The following is a 24896-nucleotide window of genomic DNA, read 5'->3' on the forward strand; positions in this document are numbered from 1 at the left end:
GTCGAGGTGTCCTGCATGGGAATCTCCTATCTCAGTTGTTATTCGTGCTGTTTTTGGAACCTTTATCGTGGTTCATAGTTGCTCGATTGCGTGGCTGGTCGTTATTGTGATCAAGGTTCATCTTTCGTCCGTACGTAGATTAAAGGCTGGAAGTGTCGGTTACTCAATTTGCGGGGATTTGACGCGGTCGCCCGCCATCGATCGTTGGGTGGTATTATTCATCGTTGTCCGATGAATATGGCTGCGTTAAACTGGAAGTCCGTCACGGACAGGATTGAAGGAGCGATCCTTGAAAACGAATGTCACTCCCTCTCGTTACTTCATAAGGTTCGGACCTTGGAAACTTACGTCTTGACCAAAAACCTGTTTCGTTGCCTAAATTATTCCCGTTGGTGCGATGTTCTCACGGAAGTTACAACGATTATCGGACAAGTTTATCTGGCGAAACTCTGTTTACTGTGTGCGCTATGAAATTATGGTGAAAGCCCAGCTGGTGGTAGCTCTGGGCCTCCCTGATGTTCGGGCCAAGGCTTCTGCTTTATTTCTTCGGCGCACTGTTTTAACGTTTCTTCGCGTCCCCCATTCACTTACAGCTCGCCTCTTTGCCCCCCTCCTACCTGCAAGCTTAGCCCTTCCATAAGACGTTGATGGGATAAATAATAAATTCAGTCATATTTGGAAATTTTTTTTATTGATGTCACTTGTTTGTGAGTTGAAATTGTTTCTCATTCCCACCTCTCCGTCAAAATTCTGTTATGTCGCTGGACGTTTCAAAATGGCGCGTCCTCTGTGGAGTTCCTGTCGCGAGAGAGATTGGAAAGATGTTTGGCCCAATGTAAGCCTACGCATTTTGCAGATGGAAGTGGCGTAATCATGGTACCAAGTCGTTCATAATCTTCTCCCCAACAACCTTCGACTTTGTCGCACTGGCCTTCGTGAGATAGACCGAAAAGGATTTGCCATGAAAAAACGGATACATTCGTCATCAGTTGGACACCTGTGGACACATACGATGGAGTTGTCTCCGCCGGCAATTGATCTTCCTTGCCAGAACGACACAAGCGGCAATCTCCAGTGAAATTCTCCTGCATCCCGACTCAACCTTCTTTATTAGAACGAAGAATACAGATATGTTGTTTGTCCGGTATTACGTTCGTCATTACGTGATGGGGAGCAGGTATGACCTAGAAGCTTGTGCCTTTCACATGGTTACTGTCCATTGGACACAGCAAAGAACGGCAGGCTATCGTCAGATTTTTGCGAATGTGCTGTATTTGGTATTTAATCGTTAAGTGATGGATAAAGTGCGAACTCCCTTTCCTGTTCGTAAGTTTTATTCTTGTTACTTTCCTTTTCGTTATTGTAGGTCACGAATGGAAATGTGGAATTAAATGTGATCTAGCTTCTTTCTTTTTTGAGTAGGAAGTTGTAAGATTTCAACAAAAAAAAACGAAAATAAATTAACTAACAAAAAATTGAAAACTGCTCCACATCATGTGTGAGACCAACACAGTGACCGGAAAGAGGGAGACATAGAAGCCAGGTCTCGGGACTCGACCCCTGCCCATCTTGTGTTCACCCAGCCTGACTATGTCCGTTCTTCCCTCCACACAAGGGGAGGAAAAGCACCGTGAACTTAAACGTAGCAATTCAGCGTCCACATCAAACCTAAAACTTTTCTCGCCATTTATTTTCTAAATGATTCAGGAAGAAAACTTAAGTAGATTGCTGAACAATCAAACTCACAAAAATAATGGTGAGATGACCGCTGGCGATAAGTGGAAAAAAACATTGGCAGAGCATTTTTCCGCGAAACTGAATGTCTCGATTTCGAGCCTCGATCCGGCACACAGGAAGTTTCATATGACCGCACACTCCTCTGCAGATTGAAAATTTCACTGTGGATTGTTCGGTACTACATTGGCCTCCTCGATGGGCCCAGCAATATTTTGCTGCATCCAGACAGTATGCTTCCAGACAGAGCGCTGACATATATTTCGCTGATTCTTTCGATTTTCTTACGTACGCTGTAGCCAACTCCTTTCTTACTTCCCTTACTGGACCAAGCAGGGCTTCGTTCTCATTCCCTAGAGTCATTTACAGGCCTTGTTCGTCTCTGCAGTGGTGTATATTGGTCTTGCTCTTTCTGAGACAGCATCAACTACAAAATTTGGTTATCAAAGTCCTCTTTAACTACGACGGTTGTTCGTAAAGTAAGGTCGGATCAGTCACTATATGGAAACCACAGTGATAATAATAATAAAATAAAATTGCAAGAGTTTACTACACCTTCCACCTACTTCTCTACGTAGTTGTCGCTCCGGCTTAGACATTTATCGTAGCATTATACAAACTTTCCGATACTTTCTGTTGTGTACTTCGTACACAATGGTAAGGACTGTAGAGTGATGTGTCAACTGTCGTCGTATTTCTTGTATTTCTCCCAGATTACGAAGGCTCATTACAAATAAGCAACAAGCCAACGTTACAGACGAGACTCGCTGTACTACTACACGAATGATTGTGTCATCGCGATGAGGCTCCAAGAGGGAGTGGGCGTGTGTTTGCCGCCGGGCGTCCTGTATCGTGGCAGCAGAGGGTGCTCGTAGTCCAGAGCTGCTGAAAGCGTGGCTCAGCGCGTGTGTTACATTGGGTCCGCAGATCTCACACAATCACTGTCGGCGTTAGATGGAAACTTGGTATTCTCTGATACGCTGTGGGATAGTATCGATACTTGATACCACATCCTCGTCATAGAAGACGCTTCTCTACGTTGGTCTGCAGTTTGTTGTCTGTGGGGCAATGTTGCCGCCATAGCCACAGGTTCACGTGAGGAGAGATGAATATCACAGACAGTCAAGTCCGGGCTGTATAGTGACTGATCAAACACCTCATCTAGAACGCTGCTGGGACGTCCCCATTGCCCCTGCTGTGTGTGACCGAGAATTGTCATGAAAAACGAAATGCATGACAGTTACGTTAAGTGCAGTTGCATGAAATCATGCGAGACCTGTCAGGGACACTATTATTTTAGGTATCTTTAAGTTCTCAGATCTGAAAAGAGCGACGTGACGCTATCAGTACTCATGGTAGAGACGCTGTACACTGCTTCAACGGATTTTCATTGTTGTTTCCATTTCGCGAACGTTGGGATCTTCCTTTCCGAATAGGTCTTGTATGACAGTTTTACATCATAATGTCTGCCTATCTATCCTTGCTGTAGCTTCAAATAGCGGAAAGATCGTCCCCATACGAGGAATCCAGCTGTGTGGTTGCCAATCAGGGTATTACTGAAACTTCCTGGCAGATTAAAACTGTGTGCCCGAACGAGACTCGAACTCGGGACCTTTGCCTGTGGCTAAGCCATGTCTCCGCTATATCCTTTCTTTCAGGAGTGCTAGTTCTGCAAGGATCACAGGAGAGCTTCTGTAAAGACTGGAAGGTAGGAGACGAGATACTGGCAGAAGTAAAGCTGTGAGTACCGGGCGTGAGTCGTGCTTCAGTAGCTCAGATGGTAGAGCACTTGCCCGCGATAGGCAAAGGTCCCGAGTTCGAGGCTCTGTCGGACACACAGTTTTAATCTGCCAGGAAGTGTCATATCAGCGCACACTCCGCTGCAGAGTGACAATCTCATTCTGGAAACATCCCCCAGGCTGTGGCTAAGCCATGTCTCCCCTATATCCTTTCCTTCAGGAGTGCTAGTTCTGCAAGGTTCGCAGGAGAGCTTCTGTAAAGTTTGGAACGTAGAAGACGAGATACTGGCAGAAGTAAAGCTGCGAGTACCGGGCGTGAGTCGTGCTTCGGTAGCTCAGATGGTAGAGCGCTTGCCCGCGAAAGGCAAAGGTCCCGAGTTCGAGTCTCGGTCGGGCACACAGTTTTAATCTGCCTGGAAGTGTCATATCAGCGCACACTCCGCTGCAGAGTGACAATCTCATTCTGGAAACATCCCCCAGGCTGTGGCTAAGCCATGTCTCCCCTATATCCTTTCCTTCAGGAGTGCTAGTTCGGCAAGGTTCGCAGGAGAGCTTCTGTAAAGTTTGGAACGTAGGAGACGAGATACTGGCGGAAGTAAAGCTGTGAGTACCGGGCGTGAGTCGTGCTTCGGTAGCTCAGATGGTAGAGCACTTGCCCGCGAAAGGCAAAGGTCCCGAGTTCGAGGCTCTGTCGGACACACAGTTTTAATCTGCCAGGAAGTTTCATATCAGCGCACACTCCGCTGCAGAGTGAAAATCTCATTCAGGGTATTAGTGTTGCTGCAGTCTGACGTTTTTAATTGCAGCGGTGGCGGTGCCGGCGGTGGGGCTGGCGCCCCGCGTGCGTCGCTCGTCCAGCCTGGCGCAGGCGGCGGGCAACCGCGACTCGTCCAGCTCGAGCGACTCCGGCGTGTCGACGTGCTCGTCGCTGCTGCTGGTGCGGCCCGCGGCGGCCGCCACCACGACGGCGGCGCGCGACTTCGAGCTGCCGCTGACGACGGCGCTGTCGAGCCGCAAGCACCAGCAGCAGCGCCTGCTCGACCAGCTGGACGGCGAGGCCTGTCTGCACGCCTCGCTGCCGCGACGCTCCAAGTCGGTCGACCCGATGCGCGACATCTCCTTCCAGTTCCACCGGGACAGGGCCCGGGACGCGCCCAAGTCCACCTCCGCCGAGGCCGAAGTGCCCGTCTGCCTCAAGAACAGAGGTACGTTACAACCCAGGCGCGCTTCTCAAAACAGCACCTCCCAACAACGAGGTGACGAAACTTGTGGGGTGGCAGTACGCACATATACAGATGGCGGTAGTGTCGTCTACAGCAGGTATTTCAAGGGAAGTGCATCGGCGGTGCTCTCATTGTACTCAGGCAATTCATCTGAAGAGGTTTCCGACGTTACTATGGCCACACGACGGGAATTAACAGACTTTCAACGCGGAATGTAGTTGGAGCTAGACGCATCGGACATTCCATTTCGGAAATAGTTATCGAATTCAGTATTCCGAGATCCACAGTGTTGCAGGTATTAACTCTCACGAAACGCAGTGGCCGACGCCCTTCACTTAGTAACCGAGAACAGCAGCGTTTGCGCAGAACTGTCAGTGCTAACAGACAAGCAACACTGCTGAAATAACAGCAGAAATCAATATGGGATGAGCGACGAACGTATCCCTTAGGACAGTGTTGCAAAATATAGCGTTAATGGGCTATGGCAACAGATGTTCGACGCGAGTGCCTTTGCTAAGAGCACGACATCACCTGCGACGCCTCACCTAGTCTCGTGACTATGTAAGTTACACGTTAGACGAATGGGAAACCGTGCACCTGGTCGAAGAAGTCCACATTCCAGTTGGTAAGAGCTGATGGTAGGGTTCGAATGAGGTGCAGACTCCACGAAGCCATAGACCCAAGTTGTCAACAAGCAACTGTGCAATCTCGTGGTGGTTCCATAATGGTGTGGACTGTCTTTACATAGATTGCACTGGGTTATCTGGTCCAATTCAGCCGATCATTGTCTGGTAACGGTTGTCTTCCACTTCTTTGCAACCATTTATTGAGTTCATGTTCCCAAACAACGATGGAATTCTTATGGATAGCAATGCGCCATATCACCAGGCTACAATTGTGCACAGTTTGTTTGAGAAACATTATGGACAGCTCGAGCGAAAGATGTGGCCACCCACATCGCTCGACATGAATCCCATCGAACATGTATGAAATACAAATGAGAGGACAGTTCGTGCAGAAAATCCTGCATCGGCAAACACTTCTGCAATTATGGAGACTATAGAGGCAACATGGATCAATATTTTTGCTAGGGACTTGCAAAGACTTCTTGAGTCCATGCGACGTCGATTTGCTGCCCTACTGATGGTAGAAGGAAGTCCTACACCTTAGCAGGAGGTATCCCATGACTTTTGTCAGCTCAGTGTATTTAGAATGGAGCTAGTACCTCATCATTGCCTTTTCTTCGTCGAGGGTTAAAGTAGTTGGCCCGTTGTATCATCTTAATCCGCCCGTCTTCTAATGCGTCGAACAATGTTCCTTTTTCCTTCAGCAATGGCCGGCCGAAGTGGCCGTGCGGTTAAAGGCGCTGCAGTCTAGAGCCGCAAGACCGCTACGGTCGCAGGTTCGAATCCTGCCTCGGGCATGGATGTTTGTGATGTCCTTAGGTTAGTTAGGTTTAACTAGTTCTAAGTTCTAGGGGACTAATGACCTCAGCAGTTGAGTCCCATAGTGCTCAGAGCCATTTGAACCAACCTTCAGCAATGTGCTATAGCAGTTTTTCTTTCATAAGTTCATCGCCCATTGTTACTAAACGTTCTTTCCCTTCTTTTCTGTACTTCATTCAAGGTGTAAATACCTTGATTCTTCCGGATGGTCTCTTTTTTTAATCTATCTCGTACACTTACTCCGTGAACTGTTTTCACTTATCTCTTCTCCACCGCTTGCTGTCACCTATGTGTTCTAGACCTCATAGTCTAGTTTTCACTTCTGTATAGTCCACAGGAAACTGCCATTACCCTATGAAATTTCAGTACGGTGTCCTTCTGCATTTTTATGAGCGTTTCCTTGCTGGGGCCACACATTATACTGAATCTCTCAATCGTATTTTTTATATCCACTTCGCGAAATTACGAAATTGATAACTAGTTCTATGGTTTGTTTTGTAATACCAATTTACATCTTAAAGGTTGTGAATCTCTGGAAAGCCATGGACATAGTATTGTTTGCCGGTAAGCTTAAATTATGTTGCTTTGCAGTTATATATAATTCATAAAGTATGTACAACGTGAAGTAATTTTTGTTGCATATTTAGTGGACACAAATTGTCAGTGATTAACCATTTTAGTGCACAGGTATTAAAATATTTCTTTCTGTTGGGACGTGGTCGAATGACCTTCTTGGAAAAATCCAACGTTTCGACTCCATCGGTGGAGCAAATTTTATTTCTTTGTTTATTTATAGTCGCTAACAGACTAGTCTTACCTAAAGCGGCTGTATTACACAAGCTGTAACTGCGAAAATATTAAAACATGCATTCCTACAATCACTTGTCGGTGTTGAACAAACTGACGACAGATTCAATAATCTATCCTAAGAACTCACCACCTAACCCCTTAATACTAAATACTAGTATTATTTCACTTTGAGGACATGTGCTGTACGATAAAGGAATAATGAGCAGGTATTCTTGCAGGAACTGGTATTTCGACACTCGGAATTTATATTCAGACCATTCAAAAAAAAGTAAGCACAACTACTCACTACAACTATACGATATGTTACCATCATCAAACTACTAACGATTTACTCTGTCCTGCGTAACATTATTCAGTCTACTGGAAGTCTGCCTGACGCAAAATAGTTTTCTCTCTATGAGAGCGAGACGCCACCATTTCATCAGGTAAGCTTCGCATGTATCACAATGATGGCTCCACACCCTGAGAGCGTTGCTCGGCCCGTATGGAACACCACCTCCCACTGGACTCACCAGGAGGCATTTCATTTCTCCTGAAATGTTCCAGAAAACGTGGAAGTCAGAAACGATCCCCTCAGTCATATAAAACTGTCGTCCGGTATAAGTTCTTTTGTCACAGGTCTTTTGTAGACTCTTAACTCCTCGCATCGTTGAAAGGCCACATCTTGCTGTTGATCTTATCATAACTCTTAGCGATACTTCTCCATTGCAGCGGTCGTTAGAACTCGTCAGTCTTTAATTTCTGACAAATTATTTTGACTGCTACAGACTTCATTTTCTTGCTCCAGAACTGTTTTATGTTGATATTCATCTAGTTACTCCCTTGAATATCAGTCACCTGCCACTTTTCTTACGGACTGTGCCACGAACACTAGCAGATCTAAATCCCGTGTACTGATCACATTCAAACAGAGTGTTCAGATGTGGCTACCATAATTGCTCATCAGTGTCCTAATCCTGTTAATTCTGCGTTAATACACAGGATTTGGGCTGTGCCTCGTTCGAAAATGTTTCATAACTCTGGAGGAGTTTATATAATATAGTTGCAGTCACCCACGAATTCTCGGGATAATCCTGGGCAATCGCAGTGCCGAACATCCCACGTCACAGCCACAAATCCATTCGCCATGCAGTCCTTTAATTTTTCATTCTGTGATGTACTAGCGCATACACTATTGTTCCGTCTTAAAATTACCTCTGTGCAACCACCAACAAGCTTCTATGTGTCTCACTTTTGTGTCTATGGGGAAAATTCCTAACAAGGTCGCGATTGCTTCAACAGGTGCTGTAATAAAAGCACCCATCAGCTAGAGCAATATTTCTTTCTGGATGCGATATTAATTGATTACGACTTTTCAAGCCCCATACATATGTGGCTAATCTGGCCATGGGTACCAAAATGGAACGGTAATATGCTTTAAATGCAGATATTTGTAGCCGGTATTCGTTTGTAAATTGTGTCACAATCTTCTGCATAACTTTGTAGTTCTCTCATATTCGTAATATGAGATAAGAAATTTGAATTTTGAATTGAATGACACAAAAATATATGTATGTATCACTTCGAAAGGAAACAACGTCTACTTTAAGGTGGGATTTCTCTCCAGATTGCCTTTAGGTAGGATATATGTTGACATCTTGGGTTGTCAGGTTTTCCGCCGGATATCAGCGTCGTACTTGCACGAGATGGAACACCCAGAAGTGGGACTGGTGGGCGCGGACCGCAGAGGGAACATCCAGAGCCGCAGCGGACGAAAAACGGAGCGGCAACGCTCCAACAGGTCGTGGTGAGCGGGCGCGGACCGTAGGGGGAACGCTTGGTACCCCAGACCGTAGATGAAACCCCCAGGAGCGGGTTTGGTGGGCGCGGACCGCAGAGGAAACACCTAAAACCGCAGCGGACGGAAAACGGAGCAGCAACGCTCCAGCAGGTCGCAGGGAATGGGCGCGGACCACAGAGGAAGCGCCTGCAGCCATTGGTGGAGAGGGAAGGCCATAGGCATAAATACTGGACCAGGTCCACTCGAGGAGCAGTCTCAGGTCGCACCTGATGAAGGTCACGATCTACGTGACCGAAATATCGTGCAAGTACGACGCTGATATCCGGCAGAAAACCCGACAACCCAAGATGTCATTAGATCGCCGGGAAAGCCTGAAGAGTTACAGGATATATGTTGTTTTATTTGCAGCTACTGTACGTCTTTGTTTTGAGGGCAGATTCAAGGGAATCGTAACTCGTATGAAGGTGAGATTCACACCCTGGCTCAATAATAACTGGTATTAGAGTGTGCCCCGAAGACTGGGACAAAATGTTGAGTTTCTCCAAGCAGTTCATTCGACCACTGCATAATTGCCAGGGAATTCAATAAGTGTGGCATATCTGACCAGGTGAAATCAGTTTTACAGTTTACTGTACATCGTGTGCGCCTGCGGCACGTGGAATGTAAAATATTCAACCGACCTATCGGGGGACACTCTAACCTTCCAAATTTTAGCTGGAGAATTAGGGCATTCTCCCTCTGCTTGACATGTAACAGTCACCCCGGTAGTGCCCAATAATGATCAGATGTAGGACTGAGGGAGCAGGATGTTCAAATATTTTATTAGTGGAATGATAAGAACTTAAATTTTATTGCTTAACAACAGAATACTGAACACAGTTACAACATTACTGCATCAGACACATACCACGAGGCACTATCCTCATCGATATGCTTCGAAATAAAATCACTAATTTTCCCTTAATATCGAGGAGCTATTTTCAGTGTGTCAATATGTGAATCTATGGCAGCCTCAGTCGCCTGACTCTAGTATGAAAAACTGAAGTACTGCTTCAAGAAACGTTCAGAGGCTCAGACTCATATGAGAACAGTGATCGTCGTGACGCAGTGGTTAGGAGGAGAATCGTTCAAATAGCCGTTCGATTTGGGTTTGATTGATATCAATAGAAAACATCCAACAGATTTTATTTCTCACATGATGCTAGGCATCTAGCTTTATACACAAAACAGTCTCATGCTACTATTGGAATGTGTCGGTTCCAAGCTATTTTCACAGGCCATGTTATCACCCATAAAATGTAGATTCAATGATAACGCACCTTTTTATTTGCTCTTGTTTAATTCGCGTTAACCGTGTATATAGCAGAGGGAACGATTGAGGGAAATGACTTCACTGCTTCAATTTAGCTTTCCAGGACAATAGAAAGATTATGTAAGGAGTTTAAAATCATGATAAAGAAGCTTGGTTTTGAATTGGTTGACATGGTAATGTATTTATGATAAATTTTAAATCACAGAACATATTTTAAATGTTAAAACACCAGGTTTAGGCTTTAGGACGGAGATATATATGTTGACCTTCTGTTGAGAATTCGCACTGATGGTGCGGATAGCTTTCTAGGGATGGAAATTAAAGTTAAATATGGCACAGGACAAGGAAAATGTGGCACAGTGCATGATGGTTCAAATGGCTCTGAGCACTATGCGACTTAACTTCTGAGGTCATCAGTCGCCTAGAACTCAGAACTAATTAAACCTAACTAACCTAAGGACATCACACACATCCATGCCTGAGGCAGAATTCGAACCTGCGACCGTAGCGGTAGCTCGGTTCCAGACTGTAGCGCCTAGAACCGCACGGCCACTGCGGCTGGCACAGTGCATGATGTTAAAGGATTTGGAATATAGAAAATTTTAGGGATGAACATGTCCAGATGATTGTAAATGAAAGAATGAATGCGGATATGTTTTCATATATATACTCTCAGAGAGCGAGGGGCATCACATGCTTCATCCTAAATCATCGTAAGCACTTGCTCTGTCTTCAACTCTCTCTCTCTCTCTCTCTCTCTCTCTCTCTCTCTCTCTCTCTCTCTCTCTATCTCTTTTTCAGTCTTCTTGCTGGTATGGTGCGGCACGCCACGAATTCATCTCCAACTTTTCATTTCAGAGTAGCAATTGCAACGTACATCCACAATTATTCGCTACATGTATTCCATTATCTATTTCTCTCTACAGGTTTTACCATCTAGTACCATGGAAGCTATTCCCGGATGCCGTAAGCAATGCCCTATTACCCCATACATTCTTCTTTTTAGTGTTTTCCGTGTATTTCTTTCCTCGCTGGTTCTGCGGAGAGCCTCCATATTCCTTACCTTCTCAGTCTACATAATTTTCAAAATTCTTTCGTAGCACCACATCTCAAATGCTACTATTGTCTTACGTTCAGGTTTTCCACAGTCCAGTGTTTCACTACAATACGTCGCTGTCCACCAAGGTATATTCTTAGAAATTTCTTCCTCAAATTAGGACCTAGGTTTGATAATAATAGACTTCTCTTGTCTTTTCGCCAGTGCTTGTCTGCTTTTTATGTCGTCTTTGCTCCTTCCATCACGGGTCATTTTGCTACCTACGTAGCAGAATTCCTTAACTTCTTCTACTTCGTGATCCCCATTCTTGATTTTAAGTTTCTCGCTGTTCTCACTTTCTGATACTTCTCATTACAATTTGTGGGCAATAAGAAGTCTCACTTTTCCGTAATAGACGTTTGAAAAAAGAAAGAACGCAAAAATACAGAGGTATGAGACAGTGGTCGAACCATCTGCAAAATACGGCGCATATTAATCAATCAATACAAACAGAACGGAAAAAATAGTAAAGGCGCCGGAAATGGACAATTTTCGGCGTGTAAAAGGAATCTCAGTCGTCCAAAAATATAATAAAGGTATATCCTGAATGTCGCTGCGAAAGATATCTTACAAAAAGAAGATGGCCTCATGTAGCCGAAGACTGTATACAGCAGAAGAACTTTCAGAAAGGTGGCGTAAAATATATAAATCTCCCATTCCGGATGCGGAAAGCACAACAGTCCGTAAGATCTACTCCTGAACAGAAAAAACAAAGACTGCAGACAAATGGATACAGGATGCACTCGGAGAAAATTATGCACTTGTGAACTGGAGGGCACGCCACAGTAACGACCGATAAACGTCCACCAAATGTGTGTCTTGTACGAATGAGCTGTGTGTGATTTTCCCACAGTATAGGAATTTTGAAATTTCGACCAGCTTACTATCCGGATGACATCAGCCGAATGAGTTCAAAATTTTCATAGGAAGAGACTGTCGTTGGTTACTACTGTAAATTCAAATAGAAACTATAAAAGGCGTAGTTTTGTATATCGCACGGGCAACATTAACGACTCTGCCACGAAAGATGTCGACGTTATCGAGTCAAAGAGATCGTAGGACCAGCAAATCCAGAACAGTCGTAGCCGCCGGTGGCTCATCCAATCACACAACCTGGAGGCCAGAAAACCTTAATAAGCAGCGGCCGGAAGCTCCAATGAAATATCTTTCGACAAGTAACGACTTTCGCCGCCATAATTGTAAGACACTGTTGAAACCTGGGCATCTGGTATTGGATTGGACTGCTGATCGTTTTTCGGAGTAGTAATTGCTCTGGTGATAACCACTTTGTAAGAACTTTCGGATGCTCTGGTATGTAGGTGTAGACTGCATGTCGATTGAGATTAGTCATCCGCCATCACGCTTATCGGGTCACGCCGACACCGCACGTTCAGGTTTCATATGCTATAAATTTGTTCTGGGGTGCTTTTAAGTGTGAATTAACAAGATTTGTGTACGTTAGTATAAAGAAACGTGTCAATCGCGTACCAAACACCATGTATTTCTCGCTTAACAGATTTACTGCAAAAAGTGCAGATGCTAATAATTTAGCCTATTTTTACAGTACTGGTTGGAATCAGTGCAGAGGTACTAGAGTTAAATTTTGTTCCATGAAATACTGACATGTTAAAAGTCACAGAAAAAAGCATAATTATGTGATGGTAGCTCTGTCCATCGCTACTAACGCGAAATGTATCAAGAATAAGGCGCAGTGCACGTGTCTTATGAAACATTGCTTTAAAAAAATGGGGAAGAGAATAATGAAGAACTTGATAAGAAGAAGCTAAATATTTTACTTTTTTATTTTTGTATAACGAAGGACAAATTTCTATTGTACAGTGTGAGCAAGAAGGAAGACATGGGAAATATTTCGTTCACTTTAAGATAGACAACTAAATTTACATCATCTTGTAACCTCCCCATCACTTATCGACCTTAATGACAGTGAAAAATTTAACCGCGTGTACCTAATGGAAATTTGGGAAAAGTAATCGTCACCGAAGTTAATCTGTCGGTAAAGAGGGAGGAAAGTGTTACATCTAAATGAAAGGAAAAATGCTAATGAAAAGGGGTAAAGTTAATAAAGAAAGTAAATGTGCGGCCGTTACGTTAACAATTAACTAGCGGTAATTATATATTTGAGATTTGGGGGAAATTACGGTCGCCAGTCCTAAGGACAATTACTATAGTAACTGAAAAAGAAAGGTTATTACACATATAATTAGCACTAGAAGCGTGGCAACTGAAGGTTGACACGTGTAGTGTGAAAACTGAAAGTTTGTCAGAAGTAATAAATTTCGCTACACCCTGACTTAATTTAGCAAAAGAATTAATAAAACCGGAAAATCGAAAGTTAATTTAGTGACTGAAGTTAATAGTGAGCTTTCTTTCTGAAGCACATCGAAATTCAGTAAAATACGGTTAGTCTTGGACTACCTCAACAATCATTTCAAAAGCTACTTGAATCTACGCAATTTAGAAAGAAGAGATTTAACTTTGAACTTGAATTAAATGATTCTGAACAATCAACAATAGTAAAATTTAGTACATACCAAGCTGAGCTGCAGTCACAGGTAAGCTGAAATACGGTAACAAAACTCGCACTCTTAATTCGTGCTTGTGTAATATAAATATTGTAGCCAGCTATGAAGACTTTAACTGAACTTTGAAATTAAAGCAGTGAAATGCTATATTATTATTTTAATGCTGGCGTTTGAATTTCAACGACACTCGGGTTCATTCCGGAAAAGGAAGGGACCCTGCTTGGTAATGCATTTGGGACAATGAGCAACAAATGTTCATGCTAAGTTGCTGTAATTATAGTTACGAAAATGGTACAGTTTGAAAAGCTGAGGTCTGCCGTACAGTTCTAAAACTTTACGTGCTCCCAGTCTTCCTTGTTGGTTGATTGAAGGTTTGAAGCCGTCGATCGAGGAGGTGGCGACAGTTACTCATTGTCGGCCGTCGCTGTTGCAGAAGCTGGATGTTGGCGCGCCTTCTTCTCGACACGGTCACCAGACGAAACGGGCTCTTGATGTGCGCCAGCTAATGCTTTCCGTCCGCGACACCATGTCAGAAACTATCATCGCAAGTCGAGCGCAATTACATGCTGCCAAACCCCGAAAGCGCGGCAACTCGCGGGAGCTTCACACAACACACCTGCTCCACTCGCACTCCAGTCAGAACCCTCTGCCCGCGCTCCACGCGACAGAGTTAACACTACCAAAGATCCTACACACTTTGATTCTTCACACGACCTATCGATGTAATCGTTCGATAGCAGTTTTTCCTAGGCAAGACCCAGCGTAAAAACACAAATAATATTTACGAAACAAACCACTTATACATCGACATAAATGCATAAATATATATATACAAATAGTAAAAGAATTACAATATGTAAATACACAGAAATGTCATATATTCAGGTAACAAAAATAAGGAAAACAAATTTATAGTACAATAGATGGAAATAGGAGGATATGCATTTCTGGTGTTACAATCTGGCCCAGATGTGGATGATGTGACCTGAGGTGCCTAAGTAAGGTGCACGACATATTTTCTTGGCCACTGTCATTTTGGCCACCCTGTATATTCTTTTGTATAGATCCTTGGTTCACCAGGTCACTTTTCAGTCTTGACCCCCATGGTTCACTTCCATGGCGACTGGTATGTGTCGCGTGTTGCAGGTTTCCAGAGCCCCGGCGGAGACAGCGCCATCGTGGTGCCGTACCCAGACTCCCGCTCGACCAGCAGCGGTACCTCAGACATGTCCGACTACATCGAGACGCTCTCCTTGTCTTCGCACAGCTCTTCCGACGTCACGGAGTCAATTAGGTAAGAAAATCGTCGTAGAGCAACTTGGCTTTCTAGCGTGGAGTAGGGAGTAGGGTGCTAGGCCTTGAGTCAGTGATGCAACACGTACATTAGTCGAACCCATGAGCCGCAATAACGGCAGTTGTCCAAGTGTGCCCGACTGTCTGGGAGTGAGTTTTAAGCATCTCCAACAAACGAGTAAACTGCTGCTGGTGTACTCGACCGACGCTGCCCAGGGAACTCAACCCACAAGTAATTACAACGCAAGAAATTTCTAACAAATTTTGCCTGAAGGCGAGAGATTATTTTCATGCGTTCAGAACCCATCGTTAATGTAGCATCCGGTCACAGTAATACAACAACGCCGCTAGTAAAATGTCGGACCCTTCGCTATAGTGATACTAACTACGCGGAAGAAATGCAGCAGCGTCATCGGTGGCAACAGACATACACTCCTGGAAATGGAAAAAAGAACACATTGACACCGGTGTGTCAGACCCACCATACTTGCTCCGGACACAGCGAGAGGGCTGTACAAGCAATGATCACACGCACGGCACAGCGCACACACCAGGAACCGCGGTGTTGGCCGTCGAATGGCGCTAGCTGCGCACCATTTCTGCACCGCCGCCGTCAGTGTCAGCCAGTTTGCTGTGGCATACGGAGCTCCATCACAGTCTTTAACACTGGTAGCATGCCGCGACAGCGTGGACGTGAACCGTATGTGCAGTTGACGGACTTTGAGCGAGGGCGTATAGTGGGCATGCGGGAGGCCGGGTGGACGTACCGCCGAATTGCTCAACACGTGGGGCGTGAGGTCTCCACAGTACATCGATGTTGTCGCCAGTGGTCGGCGGAAGGTGCACGTGCCCCTCGACCTGGGACCGGACCGCAGCGACGCACGGATGCACGCCAAGACCGTAGGATCCTACGCAGTGCCGTAGGGGACCGCACCGCCACTTCCCAGCAAATTAGGGACACTGTTGCTCCTGGGGTATTGGCGAGGACCATTCGCAACCGTCTCCATGAAGCTGGGCTACGGTCCCGCACACCGTTAGGCCGTCTTCCGCTCACGCCCCAACATCGTGCAGCCCGCCTCCAGTGGTGTCGCGACAGGCGTGAATGGAGGGACGAATGGAGACGTGTCGTCTTCAGCGATGAGAGTCGCTTCTGCCTTGGTGCCAATGATGGTCGTATGCGTGTTTGGCGCCGTGCAGGTGAGCGCCACAATCAGGACTGCATACGACCGAGGCACACAGGGCCAACACCCGGCATCATGGTGTGGGGAGCGATCTCCTACACTGGCCGTACACCACCGGTGATGGTCGAGGGGACACTGAATAGTGCACGGTACATCCAAACCGTCATCGAACCCATCGTTCTACCATTCCTAGACCGGCAAGGGAACTTGCTGTTCCAACAGGACAATGCACGTCCGCATGTATCCCGTGCCACCCAACGTGCTCTAGAAGGTGTAAGTCAACTACCCTGGCCAGCAAGATCTCCGGATCTGTCCCCCATTGAGCATGTTTGGGACTGGATGAAGCGTCGTCTCACGCGGTCTGCACGTCCAGCACGAACGCTGGTCCAACTGAGGCGCCAGGTGGAAATGGCATGGCAAGCCGTTCCACAGGACTACATCCAGCATCTCTACGATCGTCTCCATGGGAGAATAGCAGCCTGCATTGCTGCGAAAGGTGGATATACACTGTACTAGTGCCGACATTGTGCATGCTCTGTTGCCTGTGTCTATGTGCCTGTGGTTCCGTCAGTGTGATCATGTGATGTATCTGACCCCAGGAATGTGTCAATAAAGTTTCCCCTTCCTGGGACAATGAATTCACGGTGTTCTTATTTCAATTTCCAGGAGTGTATTACATACACTGTTGCTTTGTCTAGACTAGCACCCTTGCAAAAATAACTTCTTCCTATCAATCTGTTTCATGTAAGGAAACACAACTCGCATGCAGATTGTTTTCTCACACACAGAATATCCTAGATGCAGACTGTGGTGTAAATTTTCTGAAAACCGTTCAACTCTGTAGTATACCGTCAACACTGGGTAAAGGCCACCTCCAAAATACTCCAAGCGTATTTCAGTTGTAAGTTGTGTGAATGATGCTGCCACTGCTTCACTACAGTAACTTTAATTTTATTGTTATACGATCCAGATTTCTACCGTAGGCCGTTTCCAAGCACAATACCTTATTTAAATGTCGAAAGACACAAGACTGGTATGAAATACAAGTCCTTGTCGAAAAGTTCAGCTCTGTCGTTGGCAGGACTGAGAACATTTCTTAAACGCCTAAATACATTTCTGAACCCTATAGCACAGCTGTTATATAAAACTGCTAACAAATAAACAGATGTGCACCAGATACGAGCCGGTCGCTGGTTTAAATACCGGTGGTTGGAAAAGTTGTTCATGAATTATTTGCGGCTGTGTGATGTGAAAGCAAATAGTCCCGCGGTAACAGCGCCTCTTGGGAGAGACACTACTGCCGTCTGTCGACGAGGCGAGAACACACATTTGGAGCTATGGTGTCCGAAGATGTTTCCCATTAGGTGGCTTGTTAGTGTTGTTGCCGTACGGACACGGTTTGCTAGCATTGTCGCGGCCCCTCAGCTTTCCTGTGGAGGCAACAAGTGGTGCAATACTGTCATTTTGCTATGCTATGTGCTGAAACATAGCAGTAGCAGAGAACTCTCTTGCTCCACGTCAAGTCTCTGCGTCTCACTAATCGTCCCACCTACCAATGTTGAACAAAGGGTTACTCTTGGTCACTGAGGACGTTAAGATATATATTGTCATTTGCGTTCACACTAAGATGTGGAATTGCTCCATTTTGTCGTAAGAAAATTTGAAAAAATGTAAAACCGTCCTCAAACCGTCACAGAATCATCTCCGAGCTGATCTTGACTCTTCAGATATTACCGACTGAAGGACTCATGGGGTCTTTCAGTCCGCTTGGCGCCTTGAGTCACTGAAAAAGATGCAAAATCATGACTCATCGGAGTATACTACTTGCCTATAGGCAGCTGCTGTCCAGTTTGTGTATTGTTTGGCCCAGTAAACCACTGCGATGTACCCGACTGCCGGCCGTGGGGGCCGAGCGGTTCTAGGCGCTTCAGTGTGGAACCGCGCGACCCCTACCGTCGCAGGTTCGAATCCTGCCTCGGGCATGATGTGTGTGATGTCCTTGGGTTGGTTACGTTTAAGTACTTCAAAGTTCTATGGGACTGATGACCTTAGAAGTTAAGTCCCATAGTGTTCAGAGCCATTTTGAGGTACCCGACTACGGATGCTCATTGCGCACAATTTCCTTTGCAATGTTCGCTCAGAAACAAATTGAGATGCTCCTGCATTCACTGAAAGCAACTGTTCCTGTCCTGTTTGAAACTGTTATCGGAAAGGCGTAATACTCTCCTTTATTCCTTGATGGTTCAAAATCATATTACAACCGCTATTATTACGCCATGATACATGGTGATTGTTGATGCGGTATCCCCTCATGACATGTTGGGCAATCAGCGCTTTCACACCAACAAAGTGGCCAACAAAATTTATAGCTGTAGTCATGGTTATGTTCTAAAATATTAGCTCTCGTCTGCGATTCTGTCACGCCTCTACGCTGACGTATCTGATTCCATGAAACCTACTGGCACATGCAGAGAAGATCACTGCCATAACGTCAGTCGGTGGTGTAGCGTCACGTGGTCTCCTGCTTACAGTTGTACCATCTACAGAGTTCCAAAGCGACTAGGATGTTTCTTTGAACTGATGATTAATGTTTTGTCCAGCTGGCTTACGTCTTCAACTCAACAGCAAGCTGCTCAATCTAGAGAGATTTCTTGATTCACTTTATAGGAAGTACCAGAAATTAGTTATATCTGGTGACTTCAATATAAATTTTGTATACGACGGTGCAAGAAAGAGGATGTTGGTAGATTTCTAAATTCATATGATCTGATTAAGACTGTGTTTTTTTCCAACTAGCGTGGAGGGGAACAGTAGCAAACCCATAGACAATATTTTGATTCATTCTTCCTTATTAGATGGGCATCCTGTTAGTAACAGTGTGAATGACCTTTCAGACCATGATGCACAAATTTTAACTATAAAAGGCTTTTGTACTCAAAGAAATGTCTCATATTATTACAAACTATGTAGGAAAGTTAATCCAACAGCAACATAGAGTTTTTTAATCCTAGTCAAGGAACAAGAGTGCCAGAATGTTTATAGCGCCCATAACATAGATGACTAATATAATGCTTTCCTTAACACATTTCTCATGCTGTTTGGGAGCTACTTTCCATTAGAACGTTCTAAACTGGGTACTAGCAGTAAAACGGAGTCCGGATGGCTGACTAGTGGGATACGGATTTCATGTAGAACAAAGTGGGAATTATATCAAAGTGTTAGAAGTAGTCACAATCAAATTACAGTAGCCCATTACAAAACAGTACTGTAAGGTGCTTAAAAATGTTACTAGGAAGGCAAATAGTATGTGGTATGCAAATAGAATAGCTAGTTCACAGGACAAACTGAAAACCATATGGTCAGTTGTGAAGGAAGTGTCTCGTGAGCAGCACAAGGTCGACGACATAAAGTCAGTTAGTAGTAATAATATTCCTGTTACTGATAAATCAGATATATGTACAGTATTTAAAAATCGTTGCTGGTGAATTAAATAAAAATTTAGTTCCTACAGGGAATCATATAACACTTTTGGCACATCCCCTTCCGAGACTGATGTCTGAAATACCCGTCTGTGATACAGACAAGGAAGAAATTGAGTCAACAATTAAATCACTGAATACTAGGAACTCTCATGGATATGATGGCGTGCCTAGCAGAATATTAAAGTACTGTGCTGCACATGTTAGCCTAGTATTTAGCCACATTAGTAATTTTTCGTTTAGGCAGGTCAGTTTCCTGAACGATTAAAGTACTCAGTAGTGAAGCAGCTTTATAAAAAGGGAGAAAGGGATAATGTAGACAATTTTAGACCTGTACCGATGCTATCAGTGTTTGCTAAACTTATTGAAAACGCTGTGTATGTAAGGGTAATTGATCCCTTCATATAGCACGATTTGCTATCAAATGTACAGTTCAGCTTTAGAAGCCGTTTAACAACTGAAAATGCTATATTCTCTTTTCTCTGTAAAGTACTGGATGGGTTAAACGAAAGGCTTCGAACGCCATACATATTTTTTTTATTTAAATAAGGCGTTTTATTGTGTTGATCACAAAATATTGCTCCACAAGTTGGACCATCACAGAATACATGGAGTAGCTTATAACTGGTTCATCTCTTACTTTAGCAACAGACAGCAAAAGGTCATTATTCACAGTGTTGAGAATGCCTATGATGTGGGGTTCAAAAAATGGCTCTGAGCACTGTGGGACTCAACATCTATGGTCATCAGTCCCCTAGAACTTAGAACTACTTGAACTTAACTAACCTAAGGACATCACACAACACCCAGTCATCACGAGGCAGAGAAAATCCCTGACCCCGCCGGGAATCGAACCCGGGAACCCGGGCGCGGGAAGCGAGAACGCTACCGGATGTGGGGTCTGAGTGGGGTATGTTGAAGTGGGAGGTGCCCCAGGGATCAGTGTTGGGCCACTCCTGTTCCTTATTTATATAAATGATATATCCTCTAGTATTACAAGTAACTCAAATATATTTCTGTTTGCTGATGACACTAGTTTGGTAGTAAAAGATGTTGTGTGGAACACTGGCTCGGTTTCAAATAATGCACTCCATGACATAAGTTCATGGCTTGTAGAAAATAAACTAACGCAAAGTCACAGTAAGACTTAGTTTTTACAGTTTATAACACAGAATTCAACAAGACCTGACGTTTAAATTTCACAGAATGGGCATATGATTAGTGAAACTAAACAGCTGAAATTTCTAGGTGTTCACATACATAGTAAACTGTTGTGGAAAGCCCACGTTAAGTATCTTGTTGAATGAGTTAATGCTGTCATTTTTAGTATTCGAACGGTATCTGAAGTGAGTGATCGTTCAACACGAAAAGTAGTCTACTTTGCTTATTTTAATTCGCTTATTTTGTGTGGTATTATATTTTGGCTGAGAAACGGGCGGTTTGGGCAATAAGTGGTGAAAGTTCGTGAACCTGTTGTCGATCCCTGTTCACGAGTATGGGTATTTTGACATTGGCCTCTCAATTTATACATAACTTACTGTCATTTCCTGTTAATAATATTAGCTTATTTCCAAGAATAAGCAGCTTTCACTCGGTTAATACTCGGCAGAAATTAAACATAAATTTGGATCGGACTTCCTCCACTATTGCGCAGAAAAGTGTGCAGTATACTGCTGCATCCATTTTCAATAAGCTACCACTAGAATTCAAAAATTCAGCTGCCACTAGAACTCAAAAATCTTCGCAGTAATCCACGCGCTTTCAAATCAAAACTGAAGTTTCTTCATAGGTCACTCCTTCTATTCTGTCGAGAATTTCCTTGAAAAATTAAGCTGATTCTTGTTGTATTGTTGATTGCGATTATTTAAATTTATGGCTTGACTTCTTTCGGGTTCATAAACATTTTATTTTTATCTGTTGACACGTTTGTGTTGTAATTTCATGTACGGACACGTTCCATCACCTGGGAGATATGCCCCTCAATTTGGTACTACGGAACTTGACGTGTAAATAAAATAAAATAAAATGAAAAACTATCCAGTGAAAATAGCCTCTAAAGTGCATACCTTAAGAGCTTTGAACACTTTTACGTCGTTGCTGCTGTGGAACGCATCTCTTCTACAGTACAAGTGCTCATAGCTCTTAAGGGGCTCAGGAACGCCCTATACTTGCAATGTTAAAATAACGCTTATAAATTACATCTTTCCTCACAAAGTATTTGAGGTAGGAAGTTGAACATTTTACAGATTATTTATTGGAATATGGGCTACAACTTAACACAGGGATTTTACAAAAATTTAGTTCAGTTATTAAAGATGATTTTTTTTCAATTGTAATGAAAATTCACAACATTTTTTTGCAATTTTTTATTTATATATTCAAAAATATACAGTTTTTTGGAAAAAGGCTGTGTTAAATTATGCAGAAGGTACTGTGTAACATTTACTGAAAGTTTGAAACAAATATGTTTGGAAGATCCTTAGAAAACATGTAATTAGTATGAGAAAATAAAAGTTTTGGGAATCGAGCGACAAAGATTGAATTAACTTTTTAGTGCATTCCAGGTCCATAGGTGGATTATCTTCATCCTCTGCAAACTCCTCCTCCAGCTTCCTCTTGTTCCTCCTCCTGTTTACTCTTGCTTGTATTTCTAGACTCTTTACAGCCCTGTCTGCAGCCCGAAGGCGTTCCTTGTCTAAAGCAAGCATCGCTCGTACCATGTTAGAACCTATCTTCATTCCCATATTTCTAAATACCTTGCACCTTACAATGTTGCCATCATTGAAAGTCGCAACAGCATCATACACACCAAAGTGAAGTGTTTCTATTCCAACAAATACAGTCTTGGGGATTCTCGACCATATAACACTATTTACACTTTCATTGGGGTTTTGAGTTTTTCCGTGAATACACTGCTTCAACAGTTCGGGTGCTGCTAAGTCTCTGAAAATAGGTTAGCCACAACACATACTTTATCTCACATCACTAAAATGTATCTGATGAACACGGACGTTAATAATAACACTATTTGACAGCAGTTTAACAGCGCCACAGTGGGTCACGCCCATGTAGAACACATTTCAAAAAAATTTAAAAATAGTTGTAGTTTTTGGAATTGAATAAATTATATATCTATTAAAAGGTAATAGTCTGCAGATTCAGAAAACGCAAAAAAGTAAAAATTGAACTTTTCATGATTTTGAGCCTTTCCGGAGCCCCTTAAGCTATGCACATTACAGCTCATGCTTGCTAGACTTTTTTTTGCTTCAAATGATCGTTCTTGTCATATGCTTGAATCTTGACCATTCCTTCTAGTACTCCTTGTACAGCGCCAGAATTTTACGCTTAATTTGTCTACAAGTTAGGTGTTTTGCTCACAAGAGTATAACTGTCCCGCGTACTATAACTATGGAGCATGTTTCCGCTTCCAGCGCTGCCTCGCTGTGACACTGTGGTGCACCTTTTACCTGCACCACAGCAAAACTGTGTCATGCAGCAAACGGGGAACATGCCCTCTCTTCTGACAACATGCAATGGTCTTCGTGTGGGACGACGCGTGTAACTTGTCTTCTTAAGTTTTTACATAGTTCCGAAGCAACAATGCTGAGCAAGCCTCAATGAGGAAATGGTTTCCATATCAAAGACCACCTGAAAACAGAGGTGGTCTTTGTAACTATAAACTGGCACTAAGCAGTGATTGAAAGCTTTTCTTTAGAGCCCCATAATACTATGTAGTTTACCTACAACAGCACTGGCTAGTTTAGTTTTTTGTTTCAACTACACTGAGGTGACATAAGTGACGGAATACATTCTAATATCACGTAGGACCGTCTTTCTACTGGCGTATTGCAGCAGATTAAGGTGAGGACTCTGAAGTCTTTGGAAGTCTCCTGCTGAAGTATTGACCGATGCTGCGTCTATAGCCATCCACAACAGCAAACGTGTCACCGGTGCAGAGTTTTGAGCACAAACTGGCCCTCGATAATGCCCTATAAATAGTCGATAGGATTCATGTCGGGTGATCTGGATGGCTAAAACCTTCACTCCAACTGACCAGAATGTTCTTTAACCAGTCTCGAACTAATGTAGACCAGTGACACGACGCTTTGTCGTCCATAAAAATTCCTTCGTTGTTTTGGAAACTGATGTCCATGAATGGTTGCAAGTGGTCTCCAAGTAGCCAAACGTAACCATTCCTAGTCAATTATCTATTCCGTTGGATCAGAGAGCCCAATCCATTCCATGTAAACACAGTCCACACCATTATGGAACCACCTCCAGCTTGCACAGTGTCTTGTTGACAGCTTGGGTCCATGGGTTGGTGGGTCTGCGCTACAAGGTTCATACTGCTTCTTTTGTTTAGAGAGGTATTTCCCATCACAACACAATTTGGATAGTGGACACTGTTTCTGTCAAGAAATTTATGGATTCACTAAACAATCTAGCTACGTGTCTTGTGCCTTGTGCGAGAAAATGCCTACAAAATCCGTCTTCAGAGGGCATGGACATTCTCAATATACCACTACTATTTTCCGTCAGGTCGCTACGCCTTCATAATGACGCACGCGCCTCGCCTTTCAGAGGAAAGTTACCACTTATGAATTAAAAATTCTTTGCAGTTTGAAAATGTCGAGATGTGAAATCTGCGCCAATTATGAAAGTTTAAACGCCTCTGTTTGACTTTCTAATCTCTCTGAACAGGGAAGTTCAGTTAATTATACGAGACTGGCCAGCTTCGTCCCTTTACTTTCTAGAAAAGCACAGGAGAAACTGGCCCATTTGTTGGCACATTTGCTGGCCATTAACGAAATTACAGAACGGAGCCAAGAATAAGATTTACGCGGTCCGTAGGTTCTGGGAAAGCTATTGACTCACTTCCCATAAATTATGTACTGCCACTTATAAAGAAAAATTGGATTTAACATGCATTGCTGTACTGAAGCCGTTTTATCCTACTCTACGTCCGCCTCTCGTAGCAGAGTGGTCAGCGCGACGTAATGTCATAACTAACGGCCCGGGTTCGATTCCCGGCAGGGTAAGAGATTTTCTCCGCTCAGGGCTGGGTCTTGTGTTGTCCTTATCATCATCATTTCATCCCCATCGACACGCAAGTTACCGTAGTGGCGTCAACTTGAAAGACTTGCACCAGGCGAACGGTCTACCCGACGGGAGGCCCTAGCCACATGGCATTTCCATTTATATCCTAATGTAGTTTATGATCACTAACATTGGAGGTGTGCGGACACAGGAGGAACTAATAT

General features: G+C 43.9%; 1 protein-coding gene across 1 annotated transcript in view; it reads left to right on the top strand.

Moving 5' to 3' along the window:
- LOC126151430 (uncharacterized) overlaps window positions 1-24896 on the top strand; it is a 428037-nt gene that overhangs the window by 391436 nt on the left and 11705 nt on the right. The window contains exons 13-14 of the mRNA XM_049915941.1: window positions 4280-4678; window positions 14829-14976. Coding sequence (XP_049771898.1) covers window positions 4280-4678; window positions 14829-14976 — 547 coding nt within the window. The remainder of the gene's footprint in view (window positions 1-4279; window positions 4679-14828; window positions 14977-24896) is intronic.

Source organism: Schistocerca cancellata, chromosome 2 (assembly GCF_023864275.1).
Source record: "Schistocerca cancellata isolate TAMUIC-IGC-003103 chromosome 2, iqSchCanc2.1, whole genome shotgun sequence".
NCBI classification, from domain to species: Eukaryota; Metazoa; Arthropoda; class Insecta; order Orthoptera; family Acrididae; genus Schistocerca; species Schistocerca cancellata.